Source organism: Nannobrachium achirus (genome assembly GCF_963921795.1).
Source record: "Nannobrachium achirus genome assembly, chromosome: 4".
Classification (NCBI taxonomy): Eukaryota; Metazoa; Chordata; class Actinopteri; order Myctophiformes; family Myctophidae; genus Nannobrachium; species Nannobrachium achirus.
Window position 1 is genome coordinate 27,639,430 of NC_137813.1, and position 25,252 is coordinate 27,664,681.

Here is a 25,252-nt window from a genome sequence, read left to right on the forward strand (position 1 = left end):
GTTCTCAAGAAATGGAATCACCGCTTGGAGTGTTACTATATAGGGGAGATGAATTAAAATAACAGACAGAATAGGAGGCTATGATTTCAAAATATTTTTACTACAGTCCAACAATAATGTAGGCTACGGTTGATTCTTGAGTCTGTTCTTTTAAGCGCCACACCTTCGCGATGTTCTGTTCTGTCACTGATGAGTGCGCAGTTTGATACATAGTCTAAATATGGCAAAGGACGAAGAAAAGAGGAAACGTCTAAACGAGCTCCTGGACAGACCTGGAAATGAGAGTTGCGCCGACTGCGGAGCTGCAGGTAGGACCGTTTGAAATCTCTGGTGGTCGGAACATAGCAGACCTGCAAGCTCACAGGGCGTCGCGGGTGCAACGCCCTGTGAGCTTGTAGGTCCGCTATTTTCGGTGCGCGCCGGTGGGTGCGCTACACCGCCGTGCGTCGGAGCCATAGTTAGCGTTAGGTGGGGAGTATAGCCTAATTATGTGCTTTTATGAGTCCTACAGCCTCAGGTGTTGGAACAGAACAGTGCAAGTTGACATGACACAACGTTGTGTGTAAATATAAAATGCTGTGTGTTCATAAACTCTTGGGTGACAGTTACGAATGTATGACAGTGACACGATGTTGTCTAGACTAACTCAAATGTAGAAGACGAGCCAAAGCTTCTCATATGAGGAGGCTAATTCTAGCCTATTGATTGATAGGCTACTTTATTTTCTTTTGTGCAGTACTAGGCAGTAGTAGGAAGGAATACACAGCTACAGATAAGCTAATAGGATAATTTGGTTATTTATAAACCTTGAAAATAAATGACATCGTCTTTCTGAATGGAGATGTCTAACCGTCCAGCATGCTGCTTCAACTGAATTAAAATCTCACCAACAGGTGCAAAAAAAACACGGCCTAGAATCTAGATGATCGATGAATGGGTGTTATTAGTGTAAGATGATGTCATTTATTTACAAGGTTTATAAATAACCACATTATCCTATCGACATTTGGGTATATTTATAGTGAATAGGATAATTTGGTTATTTATAGACTAAACCTTACCTTAAATAAATGACATCATCTTACACTTGCCATTCAGAAGATTGACTTCCATTATTCTAAATGGAGGTCACCTAACCTAACCCTAAACTCAGTGGGGGTACTGAATGGGGATGTTTCTAAGTGGGGGTGTTTCTGAATGGAGGTCTGAGGTCTGTCCCCATGCTGGACTTGTGCTTACAGGACTGTAGCCTAATATTATCACACTCTCAAACTGACAGCATGACTTTTTTCTCAATCCCACCTTGGGGAGGGTGGGGAGGGAACAGGTGGTGGAGATTAACGGTACCCTGTCCCCCCCCCCCCCCCTCCCAGTAAGCTGTGGTGTTCCTCAAGGTAGCATACTGGGACCTCTGTTCTTCCTAATATACGTGAACGACATGGCATCTACTTGCGACTGCAACCTGTTCCTGTTCGCGGATGACTCGGCTCTCCTAGTCTCGGGCAAGGAGTAAGGACCACTTGCAGGTTGAAAAGACACTTAACTCTGAACTAAGTAAGATCTGCACATGGCTTAACGACAACAAATTATCAATTCACCTGGGAAAAACTGAATCCATCCTCTTTGGATCAAATCATAAGCTCAAAAAAGTCGATAACTTCACAATCAAAGTGGGTGACAAGGTCATAACACGAAAAAACTAAATCTCTTACTTAGGATGTATCCTTGAAGCTATCCTTGAAGCTAATCTTTCCAGCAAAAAGATATTCTAAAGTAATAAATAAAATCAACCAACAAACTTGTTTCCTACAGAGGATCGCTCCAATGGTCAATTTCAACACACTGAAGACCATAGCTGGTGCAATAATCCAGCCCCTCTTTGACTACGGAGTCCACGTATGGTATCGTGACGCCCCACAAGCCCTAAAAACTAAACTCCAAACAGCCCAAAATAAACTAATTAGGGTCCTGCTTAACCTTCCCTATCAGACTCACCTCACCGCTACTCACCAGTTAAGAGTGGGGTGGCTCAGAGTAGATGACAGAGTACAGCAACTTGCAATGGGCCTGGTGTACAAGATACACCACTATGATACCCAAGTACCTGTCAAAATACTTTATAAACGTTAAGGATGTCCATAATTACACCAGAGCCAGCGCCACAGATCACTTTCAACCCAGAGTCAAAACCAACAAAGGGTCAAACTCCAAAATGTGGAAAGCCTTACCGAAGGCCATAAAGGAGTGTTGATCACTAGCATCCTTTAAAAATTGCCCTGAAAAACCACTTACAGGCAGCAGCCGTTCGCAACTGGTAAAAAAACACACCTAGCCCAGCCCTACCCTCCCCTGCCCCTTCTTTGTATATACTTTCTGTTTGTTTAGACTTACTGTTTTCTTTTTTTTTGTTCTTTCATTTTATTTTATTTACATATCTACTGCATAGTACTGTGTTCTATTCGTCTGTCATTCAATGTTATATGAGATACTTTAATGGTTTCCTGTGGAAATAAGCTTAGTCTTTTCATGGATCTCCTTTTAGTAGACCTTGTACCAGTGAATTGTACCGTCATGAAACTGTACCTTTTCCTATGCAAACTTCTAATAACGTCTTCAATCAAAACGCCAATGGTATGGCAGTTGACATTGTGATTGCACAGACACACAACAAGGAACTTGGGTTTTGCGGTAATGCTATATTTGCGACTGTGTGTGTGTGTGTGTGTGTGTGTGTGTGTGTGAGAGAGAGAGTTATGGGTGAGTGAGTGAGTGAGCGAGCGAGCTTGTGTAAAAGCAAGCTTCCTGCTCACTTTATCTTCGTCCTGATAGAAGTCATAGTCAAAGTTCTGTGATCCTAGTGGTTTTTCAACAGTATGCTGTGACACAAGTCCAGGTGTGGCTTGGGCATCCACACATTATTAATGCAATTACAACTATAAAAAGTTTATGAATAATATTTACATGATTTACCATATCACTACCTTGTGCACATTCATTTCCTCAATACAGAGGTAAATTCTATTCTATAAGAGAAAGTGAAACTAGGCGATCTATCAGATCACAAAGCTTTTTGCAACACCTTGTGAGCTTGAACTTGAAAATGAATACCGATAATGTGCCTTGAAACTTTGACTTGCCCATTGGTGGTCTGTTAACAAAAAGGTTGAAAACCACTGGTGTGTATTAGACAGCAGCACACCGTGTGTAAAAAAGTTTGGTTTCATTTGGAAGTGGCATCCTAGCTGCCCCCCTCCCCACCCTCTTCTTTTTGTACATATACTTTGCTGCTAATTGGTGATGTTTCCGATATGTAATGCTTTTGTATGTATTTTAATATGCCTTGTTGATGAATTGAGTACAATAGAGTCTATTGTACTCAATTCGTCTATATTTTTAACCCATTTAGGCCTTGAATTATTGAATGCTTTAACCAGTGAAAAATAGCAGATATACAAGCTCACAGCGCGGCACCGAGTGCCGCTCTACGAGCTTGTAGATCTGCTATTTTTGAAAAAGTCGTGAAAATGTGTGCAAATCTTTGAATATATGCATTTTCAAAGCGAACGTTTGTAACTCAAATTTTGCTTCTGGGTGGTCCCTGGAACTAAATATTTTGAGATGGGGGGTCCGTGGCCAAATACATATCATTTTGGGGGTCCTTCAAATGAAAAGGTTTGAGCACCACTGTCATAGTCAAGTCAACAGTCACTGTCAACAGACTAACTGAGCTCCAGTTAAGTGAAAAGGACCTTTTCTTTGACGATGGCTGGCCAGATTGCTGACATAGAAACATAGGTTTTTCAAAAAATCTTAGAAGGATTCAAAAGACACTTAATAGAATCGGGTAAAAATTCTATTTTTACACGATTTTTCAAAAATAGCAGATCTATTGAAAAATAGCAGATATACAAGCTCACAGCGCGACACCGAGTGCCGCCGAGCTTGTATATCTGCTATTTTTCAATAGTTAAAGCATAAAATAATAATACACTATAATGTGTACCCGTTCTGATATCTTTCTAAATGTAGGAAAATAAATTTGGACTTTTACTCTAGTCGTGACCCATAAAAATTGGTCTGTGACCCACTATACTTACTACAGCCCTATAGTGACAGCCAAAGGTGTATGCTGTGTTGCAGGTCCAGAGTGGGCTTCCTGCACGCTGGGTGTGTTTGTGTGCCAGAGCTGCTCAGGTCTCCACAGGAACATCCCTCACATCAGCAGAGTCAAGTCTGTCCTACACCACTCCTGGAGCACCTCAGAGGTGGAGGTAAGAAATAAGAACATTATACGTGTGTGTGTGTGTGTGTGTGTGTGTGTGTGTGTGTGTGCGTGTGCGTGTGCGTGTGTGTGTGTGTGTGTGTGTATGTGTGTGTGTGCGCGTGCACATAAGCGATATTATCGTTAATCACGATAATCGTATCGTGGAGATTTAATTTATCGTGAAACCGTCCTCTGTCAGGCACTAGGATCAATTCACCTTTTATTTGCCGAGCTTCATAATTGGTACCATTTAAACCCTCTAATGGTAAAATGTAAATTTATATACATACTTTTATGTCTTTTTTCAATCTCTACGAAATCTCTTTGCCAAACATGTGCCGATCTACAAGTTTGTATATCTGCTGTTTGTTGGCGATAATATCGTAAATCGCGATTTCTTTGGTCACAATAATCGTCATATGAAATGTTCATATCATTCCACCCCTAGTGCAGACAATGCGTACCAAAACAAAGTACACACACTACAAACACTTTCTCTCCATCGTTCTGCAGCACATGGTGTCCACGGGTAACGGTGCTGCCAGGGCCAAATATGAACAGAAGGTGCCTGCGTTCTACTACCAACCTACACACACTGACTGCACGTAAGTGATGATGCAATTTACTGCACTTAGCAGACGCTCTTATCCTGCGACTTGCAGTGCCTCAAGAAACTAGAATCCAAGGTAAATCAAGAACCTAGCATCAGTTTAAACAATATACTATAAGAATACTAATGTATTTTGAAACGATAGGACACCAGGTAGCGGCAGTGGCTCAGGGGTAGAGAAACTGTCATTAGAACACGTAGGGGTTCCCGGGCTTCTTAATTAGAGTGTCGAAGAGTCCTTCCTTGAGCAAGACTCTGAAGCCCTAGTAGGCCAGTCAATTTAAGCCAAAAAAGGGACTGACCCAAAAGAAATTGCAATAGTAATGGTTCAAGGTTTTTTATGATCCTTAGGATCATCCAAATAACATATTAAAAGTTGTGAAATATATATTTAGTGGATCAAGGTAAATTCAGGGGGTTCAAGTTTGGCTCCATTCATTTATTATTTGTGACTAGTCAGGAGTTGGCATTGTTGTGAGGAAGGAGCGGTCACACTCCCATTGCAAAACATTGCAAAACATGACGTATCTCACCTTTCCTTGTTAGTTTACACAGGCCCGGCGCCCTGGGCTAACTTCCTATGATGCCCCCCCCCCCCCCAGCGGTTCCCAAAGATATGCACATTATATGAACCTGAATATGGCCTATAGGCAGCATATACTTGCCATATGGGCTATTATCATATCATTTATCTTCATTTATCTTCATATTTAGAATAACACCATAGCGCCACCGTTCATGTCATGCAAAACAATTTAGGAATCCCTGTGGTAGAGACACTAATGCTCTCCCCCATCCTGTGTGACTCAAAGATTATTTTTTTAATGACAGGAAGAAATTATGCAAAATGTTTTGCCGACCCAACTGCGGGTCTTTACCCAGTCTTTTGGAAACAAAATAATCTGCAAAACCTGAAAAACAAGCCTATGAGCAACAAAAACATGAGAACATATGTCTGCGTGGTAGTCATATATTGGACAGTCGTTAGGAACTAGGAATCTTCAGATTCCAATACAACTGTTGCCTGTGTTGTAGTTTTATTTATTTATTCATAGGCCTTATGATTGTCAAACTGAACAGACAAGACACATGGAGAGAAGAGATGACAGAGAGAAAAAAATTATCACAAGGTTTGGGGAAGACAAAGGCTGAAGGCTGATGGAATGAGGAACAGTCAGGGAGGAACAGCGACACAATGGATCATGAATGGCTTACATGAAGCCTGATTTACATCATTGTACGATGGTATCGCGCATCAGAAATAGCTGATCTACAAGCTCAGAGTTTGTCGATCATTCGTCTTATGAATTGGATGCGTCTGGGTTGAGTGAACAACAGTGATTCTAAAATAGTGAGGAAGATGTCATGAGGCAAGCAGTGTTTTATGGTGCTTTTCAGTGTTTGCTCGCTGAATGTTGCCTGTTGGCTTGACATCCATGTAAGATAATGAAACATTCCAAATGAATTGCACTCCAGCATGCAGTAAACAGCCAATGGTTTGACGCCAATTGTTTTGCAGACTCCTCCGGGAACAGTGGATCCGAGCCAGATATGAGAGGAACGAGTTCATATATGTGGAGAGGCAGGAGCCCTATTCAGCTGGTAAGAATCAAGCATGTGCACATATGCGCACGCACGCACGCACGCACGCACGCACGCACGCACGCACGCACGCACGCACACACAGTTCAAAGGGACATTTCACTTAAAAAAACTGTTCAAATCTAAATCTGTGAGGAACATGTAGACAAATAAGACCAGATCTCATTCACAGCTTACTGCCACCACTCTGCGTTTCAAAACCAAGAGATTTAATTCAAAAACCTCACAAGCTCTACACTCAAAAAAGTCTAAATTAAAGACATACTATTGCAGGTGTTAAAGCAATAACACATGGAGACATCCAGGTGGCTACATGTACAAAAGTACAGGCTACAATTCCTTTGTAATTGTGTCTTTTGTATGTAACTGAATACTTAGTATGCACTTGTCCACCTGTTGTAGTGCACACAACAGGCAATGTAACAGTGGTTTCGGCCAAGAGAATCCTCACTCGGACTCACACCTGCGTATCCTGGCAGCAGGCCAGTGATATCTGGCTGTGAACGAAACCACTCACAAACGACACATCACTAACTGTAGGTTATAGCCCAGTAGGCACCACTGCCCAGTGCTCATTTACTGCATACAGTATATCCCTTCCCAATTAGAGTGCTAAGTCCTTTAGCACATATACAGCAGTGAAACTGTAAGGACTAGAGCCCTTGGAGGCTCATTTATACTGTACGTAATCAAGTCTTGTGTTGTCAGATAATCGTCTGGGGACTTCTAAAAGATAACTGCTAGAAACAGCGGCAAGAATGGCCGCTGACAAACCTACGCCTGCTGCTTTGAAAACCGATCATGCCACGGCTCCACATATGAAGGACTGCCATAAAGAATTTTGGATTGTTTTTGCAATGCAGGTTATCCCCCCCCCCCTCTTTTTTTTTACCTGTTTTCACACAGTTTTAGCAACTAAAGCTGGGTGATTGTCCACTGAGTCTCTAGTTCTTTTTGTGATTATTACATTTTGTTCAATCTGTTTGGTAGAGTATATTGATACCAATGTAAGTTATACAATTGAGGTGGTTGTATTTGGTGTCAGACAGACAGACAGACAGACAGACAGACAGACAGACAGACAGACAGACAGACACACACAAACACACACACACACACACACACACACACACACACACACACACACACACACACACACACACACACACACACACACACACACACACACACACACACACTCTCTTACGGTAAACATGAGGTACTGGTAAGTACTATCACTACCAGTGACTCATGACTGTCAAACCCTCAATGCTCCCCTCTCTCTCTCTCTCTCTCTCTCTCTCTCTCAATGGTGTGTTGTTCTGTGCAGTGTAGGGGTTCAGGAGGAGCATGTGGCCGTGTCTCTGCCTCTGGAGAAGAATGCCTCCTTTTGTCTCCCACCATTCCCTGTAAACTGCTCCAGGATTCTAGTGCAACTAGCCCTGGGAAAGCAGCAATTGAACAAGAATGCTAAAAATGGTCATTCATATACCCAAAAGTGCTGGTTGTAGCTTAATTTGGCTGTAAATTGCTTGATGGCTTTGTCTTTCCTCACTACACTAAGCACTAAAGAAATGGAATTGTGGAAGTGGGATGAATTGATGGAGACAAATGGGTTTGGAAGTGTTTTTCTTTCTGACAGGTCTGTTTAGTTGAGGAGTAGCCATACACCCCGACATGATGAACCCATCTGTCATTCAGGGGGGTTGTTCATTTTCCTCTCCAACCTTTCTCTCTCTTGTCTTCGTTGACACATCATCGTTGCTGTTGGGCAGAAACCTCTTATCTCCATATTCTAACCTTTTGTGTTTCTTTTCATAATGCCCTACTCTTGATCATATTACAGCTTCACACAAGTGTCAAAAGTAGAAGATCGAGAGATCCCTAAGCTTGAAACACGGCGTGAATGAAGAAACACGATTTGAGCTGCCTGCTACACCACTGTTCTATTTTTCCAGCATTGCCGCGCGTTGAACATGTTCTCCCATGGTTCTCCCCACCGGGGAAATGGATGTACTGTTTGGCAGCGCACCGCATCCAGTTGGGGTTACCGTGCGGCACTTCATGTGCGTCGATACCGCGACGCGACGCTGCGCAGCCGTTCGCGTCCAGTGTGTGCTCCCCTTTACACAGCCAAAACTAAATGTGATATCATTGCATATATGATAATAACGTACGGTAAGGTACGGTAAATCAAAATGGTGTGGTTATTCTGAGCTGAAATATAAAAGAATAGCTGAAACTCTACGTGAATGCAATTAATTTGGTGTTAGAATAGAGCCACATTGCTTTATTTCTATTCTTCTTTTGTAGGCCTATTCATTGCTTTTATTCACTCTTAACTGTCAAATCAAAAGTGTAATTTAAATGTTAAATCTGTTAACAAAACAGAAAACATACCAAGCATTTTAAGCAACTCATTAGTTGCCCCATCTCGACTCGAGTGTGTGCATGAAACGTGGCTTGAGCCACACCGCGGTTTTCCCCGGTGAACCTAAGCGCAACGGTGGGGGCCGATGGGCATTGGGCAAGGGTCGCGAGCTTATGAGAAACAACTAAAACAAGACCTTAAAACCTGGCGAAAACAGTTGTGTGCATTAGCGCAAGATGACGATAAAGGAAATCATTAAATGGAAAACATTAAATTAACTTCTGAAAAGGCTTCTAAGCCTACACTAGCCTACTAGTATTAAACTAGTGGAAAACCGCGTCGCCTAGGCCTCCTAGGCTACTCTTTTCGGCAAAATCTCGATATTCCAACGGCCTGAAAGTCCGACGGCACGGAGATCCGAATCCGATGTCCCAGAGAGAGAGAGGTCCGCCTCCCCCCCCTCTTCATGTGCAGAGGTCGTTGGCATGATTAAAATAATTAATTAATTAGCCTAAAAGGCAGCAAATAAATAGCCAAATCTGAGCACATATCAATATATAAGGCCAAATCTTATTTTAAAAAAGTATAAAAGCTATTTGAGATGTTTATAGATTAGAATCTTTACGCACCTGCTTCCAAATAATTAATTATATAATTCCAGTTCACTGCGCATATGGTCTGTTTGCAATGAATCAGATATTAGATAGGTCAGTATATTTTAGACCACTAGGGGGTGAGCCCATCTTGTTTGCGATCGTTTTTGAAAACCTTATACCCAGTGCTTAATTTGTGGGGGAACAAGGGGGAACATGTTCCCCCACCTCTTTGATTGGATCCGGCACCTGTTTGATTGGATCCAGTGGATCCGGCACCTATTTGATAGGATCCGGGACTTCCATGTCAATCAAAAATAGTGCTGTGTGGTCATTTGTGTTTTCATCCTTCCAAATAGAGACCTTTTTAGCTGCAGCATTTTTCTTTACTTTATATTTTCATGTTTTTGTTCAAATTTCTTGTCATTTTCTGATGTAGACAAGTAAAGCTAAAACAGAAAAAGTAAATTGTCTCGCGCTCGACACGCGCCCAGCCCAGGATCCGGCACCTGTTCACTGACAAATTAAGCACTGCTTATACCCATACCTAACACCATGCCAAAATGTAAAAGCTAGTTACCAAGTGCATATTTTATATGAATATTTACACATTAAATAGGCATTTTTAGCTCCTGGCAGCCATCGTGGACGCCATCTTGAAAATGATGCCTTTCCGGTAGTTATTTTTTCCTAAACTTTTAGTATGTTGTTTATCATACCCAATAGTAACAGAATCCATTGAGAAATCTCTTTTATCAATTATTTGGGGTTTCAACCATATACTAACAAATCTACCGTTGAATTCATTGCAAACAGACCAATAGGGGGCGAGCCCAACTTGTTTGCGATGGTTTTTGTAAACCTTATACTTATACCTAACACCATACCTAAAATCAAAAACTCTTCACCAAGTGCAGATTTATTATGAATTTTTACACATTAAAACCCAGTTTATAGGCATTTTCAGCTACCGGCAGCCATTGTGGACGCCATCTTGAAAATGAATTTTTAGTATGTTTTTATCATACCCAATAGTAACAGAATCCATTGAGAAATCTCTTTCATCAATTATTTGGGGTTTGAACCATATACTGACTTATGTAATAATTTGATTCATTGCAAACAGACCACTAGGGGGCGAGCCCAACTTGTTTGCGATGGTTTTTGAAAACCTTATACCCTTATACCCTTATACACCATACCAAAAATCAGAAACTCTTCACCAAGTGCACCAAATTGATGATTTTTGACCAGTTTGGCCTCAGCTATCATGCTGCAAGCGTTGACAACCTCAGTCAGCCGCCTCTCCTCCTCTTTCTCTCCTCCTCCTGCACTGAAACGAAACTAAACAAACACAGAGAGAAGAGACCAACTTTTGAGAAGTTGAACAATTCCCTTTGTGGAGTGGAGCAGACACGGTAGAGAACGTGAACACAGAGACCACGGTGAACATAGAAACCTGGACAAAGTAAAGGACATTGTGGAAGAAATAAAAGATTTGTTGACTGAAGTTTGACATCCGGTGAGTGAAATGTGCGCAGCTTGGAACAGTAAATTGCAACATTAGATTTTTTTTTTAATATGTTGAATCTAGGATCGCAATACCTCCCATTGGCAGCCAATGCATCCAAACAGAGTTGTTTTCTTCTATCTGATTGTAATAAACTACGTCAAACTCGCCAACACTTTGCGGCTGTATGGAAAGCTTGAATTATCCTCTTTCTATCTGCAAAGTGTTAAAAAGAAGGAAAAAAAAGTTTGGATGCCAATGGGAGGTATTGCAATAGCTACATCAAATGCAAGAACTATAGTAAAGTTGAATGTTATTGTTACTGTTATTATTCTGTCAAAATCCATAGTTACTGATTCATCGTTTGTTCTGTAGGTTACATGTCTGTATAGACTGGCACCGGGTTCTTGAACACACCATTCTGAGAGGGGGCCGACAGATCCACGTTGAACTACAACAGCTTGTACAATACGATACCTGCTCAAGAACATCAACTGCATCCCCTTTATTGAACTCAGTGCTCTCAGAAAGAACAACAAATAAATACATAAAAGAGGGATAGGCCTATCTGTTGACAGAAGTTTGACATCCGGTGCGGTGAGTGAAATGTGTGCTGCTTGGAACAGTAAATACTAAATAGCAACACTAGATCTTATTGCAACACTAGATTTTCTTTTAATATGTTGAAGTTTGCAATACCTCCTATTGGCAGCCAATGCATCCAAACAGAGTATTTTTCTTCTATCTGATCATAAACCACATCAAACTCGCCAACACTTTGCGGCTGCATTGAAAGCTTGAATTATCCTCTTTCTATCAAACATATAATTTTCCGAATGTCTGTCTGTCACAGCGTTTCTCCTCAGTGGCTGGAGCAATTGATCTGAAATCGCATCACCATTAGCATGATGAACACACCTGACATAACTGTGAAGCCCGTTTGTCACTTTCACAAATCATATGCTGTATATTAGCATTTTCATGGTGTATCTATATCTATTCTGCATCTAGCATGAGGCATATCTATTCTGCATCTAGCATGAGGCAACATGTTTAACCAGCTCTGTGTGTGTGTGTGTGTGTGTGTGTGTGTGTGTGTGTGTGTGTGTGTGTGTGTGTGTGTGTGTGTGTGTGTGTGTGTGTGTGTGTGTGTGTGTGACTGTGCGTGCGGGGGGGGGGGGGGGGGGGGGGGGGGGGGTGTCTGGCCCTGTTACAGATGTTGTCCAAAAATCATGCAGATCTGTACACAGTATCTCTATAGCCATTAAACGAAACGGGTATTTCTTACATTGATGCTCCTACATATTATCATGCAAGCACCAGTTAAAGTTACTTTCCATCCCTCATATACTGTGTGCACAGTGCACATCCCATAACCCACACACTGACTGCACATCATTTCGGAGCTCATATCTTTGAACGGGTAAGGGCTAGTCTGCAAAATGTTTGGATGCCAATCATGGGAGGTATTGCAATCCTAGATTCAACATAAATCTAGTGTAGGCAATTTCCCGCTCGACTAATTACCGTTATATAATTTCTGTTATAAAAGAAAACTGTTTAACATGTACAGTAATATTGAAAATAGACACTTGTATTACAGCAGATATTTAACTGCAGTACAGATATGATTTTATTAGCCTACATGTTAACAGAATAATAATAGACCTTGTTGCTCGTCTATTAGATCTTAAAGGGATATTCCACTTTCAACAGGGAGCAGTGGAAGGGCCTCTCTCCCCACACACACCCATTGTAACTTCAAACTCCATTTTAACCATGATAGATTCATTAAAAACACCCATTATTTTTTTTCCATAACTTTTTTCATTTATTTTTAATAATTATTTGGGAAAAGGGAAAAAATGAAATACAAAAAAAAATTATTAAAAATAAATGAAAAAAGTTATCGAAAAAACACGGCCTGCTCACGTATTAGGGGGGTAATATGAGTCACCAGAAAAAATAATGGGTGTTTTTAATGAATCTATTATGGTTAAAATGAAGTTTGAAGTTACAATGGGTGTGTGTGGGGAGAGGCCCTGGGCCTGTAGGCATCAAATATCTAAATATTCAATCAAGCTAATTAAAAACTGTTCAGGGTATTCATAAAAGCCTGATTAGACGATAAAAATACCAAAAGTTTTTTTGAAAGTGAAATATCCCTTTAAGTCATATTGACCCTTTAATTCTAATATATTTCTGAACATAGGGCCACACAGCTGTAGTCTATTAGCTACATCAAATGCAAGAACTACAGTAAAGTTGAATGTTATTGTTACTGTTATTATTCTGTCAAAATCCATACTGATTTAGGCTATCGTTTGTTCTGTACATTTCTGTATAGACTGGCAGCGGGTTCTTGAACACACCGCTCTGAGAGAGCGCCGACAGAACCACGTTGAACTACAACAGCTTGTAGCCTACAACAACTGCTCAAGAACATCTGACAGCAAACTGCATCCCCTTTATTGAACTCAGTGCTCTCAGAAAGAAAAGAAGAAATAGAGAAAAAAACTACAACTGTATTTTTATGGTGGACCTCTTTTGGTATAGGCTGGTGTTATTGATACTATTGTGTACCCAACTCTGATTTTTGGATTTGCTGAAAAAAGGTCAGCGTTCTAAAGAAATACAGTGGCTTTGGGTTTCCTTCAATATGTCTATGTTAGATCTGATCCGCAGATTAAAAGCAGATAGCTTAACTGAAGTCACTACGTTTGATCTGTGCTGCAGATCAGCAGCGATTAGCCAAAGGCAGGTAGATCATAGCTTAACTACAATCAGCAGTCAACTTAACTTAGCTGCAGCAGATAACAGAAGGCAGAGAGCTGGGTTAGCTGAAGTGCAGCTTCACTCGGAAAGGGAGATCATCATGGCTTTTGATCCAAAGGCTGATGATGAAGAGGATCTTGGTAGTGCACTGCTAGTATGCATGGAGGTGGTCTGCGGCCTCCCAGTTGATGGAAGGTTGGATAAATTAGGTGGGGCGATACTGGGTCTGTGTATCTCTGCTGGGTTGAATAACATGCCAGACTTTGCACGACATGTGACTGAGTGGATGAGGTGTCCCTCTGAGCCTCTGCTGGTATCACTGATCAACGGAGTAGTAGCGGTAACCAACCAGGCAGACCCACTTGCCCATCGTGTTGCTGCCATGACCCAGATGGCTCTTCGTAGAATCCAGACGGGTAAAGGCATGGCACTGCAATTTGCAGACACAGCAAATTATCGAAATGTTTCTAAGGAGGATGCACTGACCATCATCTGTGCATATGTATATGCTTTTGCGACTAGATTTGTTTCGCGTAAGACTGAAGTCATGAAGACCGACACTCTTAATCGCGTGAAGCGCATGTTGGGTGGTGTAACTGCAACCCTCCCATATCACCTGCAGCTGTCTGCACATTGCATGGATGTTATCTCAAGGCTGCTGAACTATACCCTGAGATGGACGCTTGTAGGCCTGTCTGCAAGTGTTAATTCTGATGCAGAGCCTTGGATGCAGGTTGTCGACCGCATGACAAACCACCTTCAGGATACTGGTATGTCTGTGTTTGTGCTAATACGAGACCTGATCCTGAAGAAAACTCCGGAAATGGGACTTCAAGTTTTCACTTGTAATCTCTTGCGTTTCCGGGAAGCATGTTCTGCCCATGTTCGCCTCCAGTCACTTGGCCCATATGTGAAGTTCCTTGGCCTTCATGAGGCTCGTTTCTTCGACGCAGGCCGTTTCCCTCAACTGGTGGCGTTTATGAGAGGTATGGCAAGTGAACTTAATCCGCAACTTGTGCCTCTCCTCACACGGCCATATGCTGACATCCCAATGATTTATAACATCGGAATCGAAGCTGGAAGGAGAATAAAGCTTTCAACCTCCACAACTTTGCCCACCTCCAAACATGGGGTAACAGGGCTTTCTCTGTTTCCATAAAGACGGTGCTCTCTATGGAACTCGCTTCCAAACCACATTAAAGCAGCCCTCACTCTCTTTTAATACCACCCTCAAAACCCCACTCTGCAGGATTGCCTTTTCTTTTGCATTCTAATTTGAACTATTTTAGTCGTTTGTTTGCCTTAAAGTTCTAGCGGTATGTTTACCCGAACCGTGCATCCTAGAATATACATGTGAACTACGCTGACGAGTGCTCCTCTTTTTTTTTTACCCTATATTTTCTTGGATTTGTTATTTGCTGTAGGAAACTGGTTACATACATCATCTGATTTGAGGAATATTTGTATTCATCATTCCAATATTTTGGACTGGTTTATTGTAGCCTGGCATAGCCAGCCTACATAGGCCTACTAATGCAGCTAACTAACTGCAGTATCATCCCCTCCTTGTTTTAACATGGGTGGATGGTCTAGCTGAGCTAGGCTAGGTTTGTTGTACACACAATTCTAAGAGAGTGCCTATGTTGAATTGAATATAACTACAACAGCCTGTCCTTGCCATTCCCCTGTTTGCCCCTAGCAGTAAAGCGGTAGGAACTGCACACCCCGCACAAAAAAGACTCATTGGGTAACCCATTTTATTTAGTTTGTTATTTTGATGGTGGACCTCTTTTGGGCCCAGTGTTAAGGTCTTTGCACACTGCTGTGTTTTTTCATTGCGTTTTGGAAATCTGGAATCCGCAACAAGGTTTTTCATGCCAAGGAGAGAGAGGGAAGAGAGAGAGAGCAAGGGACCTAGTGGCAACAGTAGCAACAAGCGGAAAGAAATTGACCCTGGTCCAAAAGTAAATACGAAACGGGCGGCAGTGTGCAAACGTGATTGACATAACTTTTATTTACATGCTCTGAAATTCCCTCCGCTATTCGGCCAAAAAAAATACAGCAGTGTGCAAAGACCTTTATTGCTACTAAGATAGATAAAATGAAAGGAAAGGTAACATGTTCCTTACTATGTTCTATTCCTTACTATGTTCTATTCCTTACTATGTTATATTCCTATCAGATAACTCTAATCTCCTTTTAACCTGGAAGTAGTGTACCACTGCAATCGAGTGTTACTACCTTTAAAAAAATGTGCATTTGCCTAATTTATGCTCCATCTTTTGGCAGCCTCAAGCACCAAAATTGCTATTTTCAGCGTGCGAGTGCGACCAACTATAAATCAGGTTTAAAACTGTGAGTTATGTGCACATTGCAATGTGAGTAAACACATACTGTAATACAAAGTCTTGCAAAGAGTGGGCAACGTGAACACACATCTGAACCAGTATTGAAGTGTGGTATAGCACACTAATCTTATAGTTGCTTTCTATCCCATTCTTGTTTTATTTTGCTTTATTTTTTAACGAAATTATCTACCTTGTATTGTTTGTTTTAATGTTGTCTTATGCTTCTTATTTTCTTCCTCCTGATAATACTGCTCATGCAGTCACATGCATCTCTCAATGTGTCAATTGACAGATTATCTCTCTCTCCTATCTTTTTGGTCTCGTTCCTATCTGGCTATAATCAGTGTGGTGTTCACGCACACATGTGTGGTGTTGGGTTATAGAATAAACTTTGTTTTAACTACATCCTCTTCTCCACATCCTCTTCTCCACACAAGTGCCTGGATCTCCTCTTCCTTTTTAAGCACACTGATCCAGTTTGATCTACAAAGAATATGTGCTGAAAATACGTACAAATTTAAATGTACAATATTACATATCCTTGCCATTGTTTAGATTTCCTTTTTATGTACAGTGATACAAATACGGCAAAATTACCACAAAAGATAAATTACACATTTCACATCTAGATTGCAACACAAGTCCCCAATCCCCATATGTATATTTTGACTTTCAAAGAAACAAAATAAAGGAGAGATCACAATTCTTTGTGTCCTGTTTTTGTGTGTAGGCCTGTGGCATCTTCACACACTTTATGGAAGCCGAGTCCTCACAAGCCATGGCCAGGCTGGAAGAGACAATACTAACACAGTGAACATTCCTGAGGAAATCTATCTGACCCTGGCCTATACCAAACAGGAACCTCACAGCCTGGCTCTGGCAAATTCCTAACAGTGACCCTGCATCCATCAACTAGAGAACCAACACACACACACACACACACACACACACACACACACACACACACACACACAACGCATACCAACACATCTTCACTTACACACGAAAACATAGTAAAGACTGCAGTGCATACCCAACACACATGGATAGATACTGTATGTGAAAGTACGTACGTAGAAACCAATGTTAAGACTGAATATAAATACTGTTGTCGAACAAAGAGATGGGAGTGTTTTCTCTGCTGGCACATTTGCCCTGTTGCCTGACCGGCTTGCACGGTCAGCACCATTTAACAGCAAGCCAGGGATTGACCTGTACTTTTGACAATAAACTATGCTTACCGAGAAGTTACAACCCGAGTCTCTCTTGTCAAGAACCATTTAGCCATTTGATGACGCAAGTAAAGACAATGTAAAATAAAGTCTGATCCGAAATAAGGCTTCTTTTTGTGGGTGTCTTCTCTATCCGTCCATCTGCTCTGTCTGGATTGGCATCCCCCTCCCCCTGTGGCTCCTTTTCCTGGCAGGCTACAGAGAGGGGCTTCTGTGGAAACGAGGCCGAGACAACAGACAGTACCTCAGCCGAAGGTTCGTACTGTCCGAGCGGGAGGGCGTCCTGAAGTACTTCAACAAGCATGACGTGAGCATCCTCTCTGCCTTCTCCCCACTATTACTATTAAATATATAAATAAAATATAAATAATAAAATGAATGCCATAAATGCTTATACATTTGTTACAATTACAATAAGTCGAGGAATTCTGGATCGATCAGCATTTGGTGAGGTGAAGAAAGTCGTAGACACTTTGCATAATAATAGACCTATATGTTTATTACATGAGCTCATGGGAGAAGTAGGCCTAAATTAAACATTCAGGTCAATGATCATTCTCTAGCAAAAGCAGGGAGCAAAGCATAACTACAATACAAAGTTATTTATGGGGGGAGAGCTTGTGTCATATAGGACCAAGCTGTATTCAAAATAATAATTAGAATCTTGACTCGCTATGATGGTCAGAATAAGGCAAAAGGTGGAAACTCTGTCGGGTGTAAACCTCATATGTCCAAAACTGTTTCTTTTTAGATCTACTACTTTTTATGCTTTTGTGTGAAGTAGGCCGGGTATTAATTTAGGGGGAAAAAAAGATTTGCCCTGTAACATAGACATGTAGCATTACAGGATTTTGAATATTAAACTAACCGTTTGGCGTTTAAACTAACTTATTTCTTTCCTTAACTCTCATTTCCCTCTGTTCCTCTCAAGGCAAGAGAGCCCAAAGCAGTGATGAAAATCCATACTCTGAATGCCACCTTCCAGCCAACTAAAATCGGCAATGCCCACGGCCTCCAGATCACCCATCTGAAGGACAACAGCACTAGGAACATCTTTGTTTACCACGAGGATGGCAAGGTGAGCCAAGCAGCTCTGTGGAAGAGAAGTAGGAATTGATTCTAAGAGCATCTGTGGATGCAAGAAGTGGAGCCGGTCTCCCTCTGCTGGAGGGATCCCCATGGTGGTGTGGATACAGGGCAGCAGTGGTGTCAAAATAACTAAAGTACATTTACTTAAGTACTGTACGTAAGAACAAATTTGAGGTATTTTAACTTTACTTGAATATTTCCAATTTCCAGTACTTTTATTTCTACTCCGCTACATCTTGGAGACAAATATTGTACCACTACAATTACTTGAAAACTTTAGTTACTAGTGACTTTGTAGATTTTGATTATTGTTACAAAACAATACATTAACCACTTCAGCCCTATATACATTTTGGCCATTTGAAAATAGACGATCTACAAGCTCACAATGTGTCGCATCACAACACATGGTGAGCTTGTAGATCTGCTATTTTCTACTTTTGTTTTTTTTAAGTACATTTTGATACCAATACTTTTTGTACTTTTACCCAAGTACAATTTGAATTAACAGACTTTTACTTGTAACAGACTATATCTACATTGCAGTATTGATACTTTTTACTTAAGTAAAGAATTTGCATACTTTTTCCACCACAGCAAAGAGGACTCTTGTAATCCTTTAGGATGGCCAAATGCTACATTACATATCGTCACTGTCGGGTGGAAACCTTGTATCTCCAAGTTTCAAATATGTATGTTCTTTCGCAAAGTAAAGCCCTGCTTCATCATACAAGGCCGTCGCACAAAAGTAGTGAAAACAGCAGATCTACAAGCACACCGCGAGGCGTTGTGTGCTTGTAGATTTACTGTTTTCACAGTTTAAATCATTTTTAAAATGATAAATGCAAAACAAACAGTTTTGGACATACAAGGTTTTCACCCGACAACGACGATATACAAATGCACATCCAATCAAATAAGCTGAGTGCTTCAGAGGACAAACAATAATTGGCATTGTTATTTTTGTCACAGTATATTAGCACAGTAGTAATGTGAAATGTGTACTCTTGGCCCATCCTTATGTGGACAGTGGGAACCCAGGAGGAGCAGTGAGGGGTTAAAGGGATTCACCCCCAAAAGGACTTTCTTTCTATCGATTATGTCCAGCGGTGGTTCCCTATGGAGACTCTTTGTGTCTCCTTAGAACAGGGGAACTTGTGATTCCATACAGCGTCTCTACCCATTCAGCTAGGGCCGATTTCAGCTATGGCCTGGGGCTGGCTAGGTTACCAGGCTTGTGTGCCATTTTGGCAGAGATAGATTCTGTAGATTCTGACTGGGTCAGAATATATCTCTGAACTGAAGTGACAGGCATGAGCACTGGTTTGGCTCTGACCTGGGCTTTGCCGTATTTATCCCTGTAATGATTGAAAGTCATAATCCTTCTGCTGAAATGTCTGTTTCTGAAACTCTTATCTCAGCTTTTCTCTTCAGTCTGTATACTTCCCACAATGTTCTGATGCTTGTTAAAGGCCTTCTGCGTCCAGTGCTGGAAATATCAGGCCATTGGGCCAACTGGCATGTGAGGAACTCAGTCAAGGGCACAGTATGTGTGCAGTACAGTACTGTATGTCAGTCAACCTGCTCTCTCCTGTTGTTTCCTGAAGGAAATGGTTGACTGGTTCAACGCCATCCGAGGGGCCCGCTTTCACTACCTGCAGGTGGCTTTCCCTGGTGCCCAGGACACTGATGTAGGTCCATGCAAACATGATGAACACACACACACACACGCACGCACACGCGCACGCGCACACACACACACACACACACACACACACACACACACACACACACACACACACACACACACACACACACTTGTCTTTTGTCTTTTTTGTTTTTGTTCATTAATAATGCCCTACTTCTTGTGTCACTGTGTCTTTCATGCAGTATCTCCACAAGCTCACAATGTGTCACATTGCGTCACTTTGGAAGCTTGTTGATCACCTATTTTCACTGCTTTTGAAAATCTTTGAAAGTGGAAGTGGTTAAGTCCTCCCGTAGGTTTGAAAACGATTTAACTAATTACAATCATTAACAAGAACTTAGAAACCAGTGGGTCTGCTGCACCACAGCTTTTTTTCCTGTCCTGAAAAGGAACAGTTTTGGACAAGGTTTCTGCCTGACAGCAATGACGTACAGTATATCGTCTCTGTCGGGTGGAAACCTCGTATGTCCAAAACCTTTCAGTATTAAAATATTATATACAGGAAAAAAAATGTCAGGCAGGGTTCTGCCCGACAGCAACGATATGCATGCATGTGCATTGTGCATACACTCACACAATATCAGTCACTGAGTCTTTCCCCTGTGTTTGTCTAGTTGGTGCCAAAACTAACCAGGAATTTCATTAAAGAGGGTTACATGGAGAAGACTGGTCCAAAGGTGAAGCACCTCCCTGTTCTCATGCAACTAAACTCCACTGTAGGGCTGCAACTCTCCATTATTTTCTTACCGATGAATTTTCAGATAATCTAATAATTGAGAGGCGCGATTTTCGTTAGTTAGATCAACAAATTGACATGAATTTTTATAATAGACAAAATCAATTAGTATGATTACCAACTTAAGCCCTACGCTATTTTTTTATTTATGTCGTCCAACAGTCTACACTAAGCTTGCAGTGTGAACTTGTGATCTTGTAGCTACATTTGCTATAAAAAAGAACGGAAGCGAAAGTACTTTTTCTCTCTGCACTAAATTTTGATGCCAATTACACTTGTACTTTCACTCAAGTACATTTTGAATACGGTCCGGACTTTTACTTGCAACAGTCTATTTCAACATTGTGGTATTAATACTTGCTTCTTCCATAACTGGCAATAAGATAACGTAACTATAAGCTGTTTCAAGTTGCAAAATTGCTTGCTCAGAGTGGGGTCTCGTGTATGGAGCCTCTGCTCATGTCTCTGCTCTTTATGTAAAGTGTCTTGAGATAACTTGTTATGATTTGAGAATTGAATTGAATTGAATTGAATTGAATTGAATTGAATTGAACCACTGTTTCTCTCTAACAGCAAACCGAGGGTTTTAAGAAGAGATGGTTCACCATGGATGACAGGAGACTCATGTACTTCAAAGATCCACTGGTAGGATTTTAAACTGCCGGTACTAACGTCCAGAATGATTAAAACTTCTCAGATGTCTGATCTAAAAATTACGGTCATACATTTTTAGTGCATTAAAGTACTTGGAGCTGATGGAAGGTGATGCGCTCCACCTCAGCAATCCATCTCCGGTCTAGCGTATTGTGTAAGGGTTAGGGTTAGACTCCCGCGCTCTGACTGATACCGACAATAAGCTTCTCTGACCTACTGTACTTAATTACTTACTTAAGATGCAAACAAAACATAATTCCAGTACTGATAAGATGAGGCTGAACTAAACTAACAGAACTGAATGAAGACATGAGAGAGACAAAATTAAGGGAATATCCGAGTCATTTCTTAAGTCAGAGATCCAGGTTTGAGCCACGCTGTTCTGATTATGGAGATAGACATGTTGTAATATTCGGATTGCATATTACAATTGCTCAAATCAAATCTATTTGCTCACAAATATTGCAACATACTGTCAGCTATATCTTTTGTCCATGTCTTACCCCTTGTCCCTAAACATTTTAAAATACTTCAAATAGCTGACCTACATCAACACATTGTGAGCTTGTAGATCAGCTATTTGAAATATAAAAAAAATGTTTTTCAAAATAGTAAAAGAAATGGCAAAGATTTTAGGGACAAGGGTTAAGGAATGGACGAAAATAGAGCCCACATCTATCTCCAGATGATCCCATTTTTACTCCATGTAGGATCCATGCCAAAGAGTCTTTAGGCTTGGGTCTTTGTATCTGGAGATAATCTCACAAACCGCTGGAGCGATACTTCTGTGGCCTACTGGCAGCGTGTATAAAGTTTGGCGCTCAAAAAAACACACACACACACACACACACACACACACACACACACACACACACACACACACACACACACACACACACACACACCCTCTCATAGATGGCTAGCCTCTTGCAGAGCCACTGCTGTACCAGGTTTTTTTTATGTTAATATATTTCCATAATCGGCTTTGCTTGTGTTTGTTTGCGTGCTAAAACAAGGACTTTGAGAACTGTTTACCGTGCAGTAAAGTCAATGATACTGCGTTTTTGCTCATCCGTTTTTAATCAATGGAGAAACTATTTACATTATGCACAACACAAAACCACTGCCAAAGTGACATTTTACTTTAAATACGCCTTCATGTTCTTTTAAATGACATAATTGACCACTTTTTACAGCTGTGATTTTGACAGGTGAACAAAGCCGACACCAGTGTCTAAATGTCTAAAAGTGTCTATCAATGGAAACGTAAGAAGACCACCTCAACCACTGCAGCTAGATATACTAGTCGTAATCTATAAACATACTGTACCTTCTCAAAGTGCAGGGTTCCAGGGACCCTCAGGATTCCTTGAGGGAACTCTAAATGGACCCTTACAGGTCTGAGAGTTTGTGTGCATGCCAGAGAGTCTGATATAGAGTGCCACCAGGGGTCATCAATGTGTCTGTATCTGTTTTACACACCATTATAATGTTGTTGTCGGGTGGAAACCTTGTAAATCCAAGTTTCAAATTTGTACATTCTGAAGCCCCTACTTCATCATACAAGGCCGTCGCACCAAAGTAGTGAAAACAGCAGGTCTACAAGCACACAACGCCTTGCAGTACGAGGCGTTGTGTGCTTGTAGATCGGCTGTTTTCACTAGTTTAAATATTTTTCTAAATGATAAATACAAAACAAACGGTTTTGGACATACAAGGTTTCCACCCGACAACGACGATATGTTCTTATTTTGATCATAAGACCCAATTACTGAATGTTAAGTCTCCAGTCTTAATTAGCCTCACATAGCCAGACATATCACACTGTGTGGATATAGTCTGGTACTCAGCCATTAAAAAAAAATAATCTCTGGGCGGTTACAAAAACTAGACCTTATCTGCTGCCTTGTGTTAGCAATGGCAGATAGAGTCTAGCTGAGCTAGGCTATAACCACGACCTGCACTCTATGTGATCCCTGTCATCCAGGATGCCTTCGCACGAGGCGAGGTCTTCATCGGCAGCCAGGAGAACAGCTACGCTGTCCACCCCAGCATCCCCTCAGCCACGCAGGGCTTCCACTGGCCGTTTGGGATCACCATCCAAACGCCACACAGGAACTTTGTCTTTGCCTGTGAGACGGAGGCAGAGCAGGTAGACTGGATGGCTGCTTTTCAGAGTGTGATCAACCGGCCAATGCTGCCGCAGGAGTATGCAGGTACAGTAGACCAGTGGTTCTCAACCCTTTCAAGCCGTGACCCCCAAAATAATCATATTTTGCCTGGGGTCCACCCCACCCTGACGAGCACTAAGAGTTGAGGCATTACATTTTTTATAACACGGTTCTATTGTGTCCTGTGGGTCCTGACCCACAGGTTGAGAAGACTACATCCTGATTTGGCTGGGATTGTCCCGGTTCCAAGCTGTGTCCCGAGTCCTGGCAAATGTGTCCAAATATCCCGGTTTTAAACATTCACTACCAAATTGTCCCAGTTTTTTTACCGCAATTAAAATATTAACACTTGTTTTGAGTGCTTACCTGCAGTAGATGTTTATCCTGTTCTGTTCTGTTGAAAGGTGCAGTCACTTAGGTGTGCTAATTGCTCAAATAATTCCCCTGCCTCCTTCCTGATCTAGGGGAAAATATGAAAACAATTGCTGGCCTTGGCTGCAATGCCAGCCTGACTCCATGTTCGCGGCTTAGGTAGGTAGGTACTTTATTGATCCCCAAGGGGAAATTCAAGGAAAAAAGACAAGGAAATTGTCAAAAGTAGGCCGGATCGGATTTAAGTGATTAAGAGTCTGTTTTTGAGCGGTGCTAACTGCTCCTATGTTTTCTTTCTTTATAGGATCACCCTATATGGTTTGAACGTGCTCACCAAAAGCATATGGACAAAACCTCTCCTCTGTGCTTCTTTTCATTTCTCCACCTCTCTGTTTCTACAGTGGAGGCCCAGTTTAAGCACAAGCCTTGAGGTCCAGTCATTGTGCTGGAGAAACACAGGAGGACAAGCAGGACAGTGACAGAGATGCACGGGGGCAGAAAGTCGAGAGTCCCTTAACAGCGGTATATCCAGGGGTGTCACACCAAATTCTGGACCCTGGATACCCCAAAAATTATATTTATTTGGCCACGGACCCCCATCTCAACATATTTAGTTCCAGGGACCCCCCCAGAAGCAGAATTCGAGTTACACATGTTCGCTTAAAAAATACATATATTCAAAGATTTGCACACATTTTCAAGAGTTTTCAAAAATAGCAGATCTACAAGCTCGCAGTGCCGCGCTGTGAGCTTGTATATCTGCTATTTTTCAATAGCTATTAAAGTATAAAATAATTCCAGGCCCCTCCACCTTGGGCCCTAGTAACTCAGTCCCACTTTGCAGTCCCCCCTTGTGACGCCCTTGGTGGGTACAGCCATACAAATGGAACATGAACTAAGGTTGGATCCAGAGAAGCAGCTGCAATGCTATCGTTTCATCAACTTCCCTCCGCTCCGGTCACGTCCAGCCGCCGTGTCAGCTACTGCAGTGGTTCTCGACCCCCCAAAAATAATCCTAATTAGAACTGGGGAGTGGGGACCCCCACCCCCCGACAAGCTGAGTTGAGGCATTCAATTCAGTTTGACTCGGTTCCACAGATAAATACCAGATCTACAAGCTGGAGCTTTCTTATATTATTTGATATAAGAAATTATTAATTTGGCCGATGTTTGACCAGTTTTATAGCATAGTTTGTTGATTACTTTTAATGCTGTAA

At 41.5% G+C, this 25,252-nt stretch overlaps 1 protein-coding gene across 1 annotated transcript; it reads left to right on the top strand.

Moving 5' to 3' along the window:
• Positions 1-220: 220 nt before the first annotated feature.
• LOC308283646 (arf-GAP with dual PH domain-containing protein 1-like) lies at positions 221-24,465 on the top strand (the record flags this gene model as incomplete). Its single annotated transcript, XM_080724114.1, has 11 exons — positions 221-308; positions 4,141-4,271; positions 4,778-4,869; positions 6,394-6,476; positions 17,500-17,612; positions 18,237-18,383; positions 20,002-20,085; positions 20,717-20,779; positions 21,412-21,483; positions 23,480-23,708; positions 24,437-24,465. 11 exons carry the CDS (start codon positions 221-223, stop codon positions 24,463-24,465), a joined length of 1,131 nt encoding a protein of 376 aa, XP_080580240.1.
• Positions 24,466-25,252: the final 787 nt, after the last annotated feature.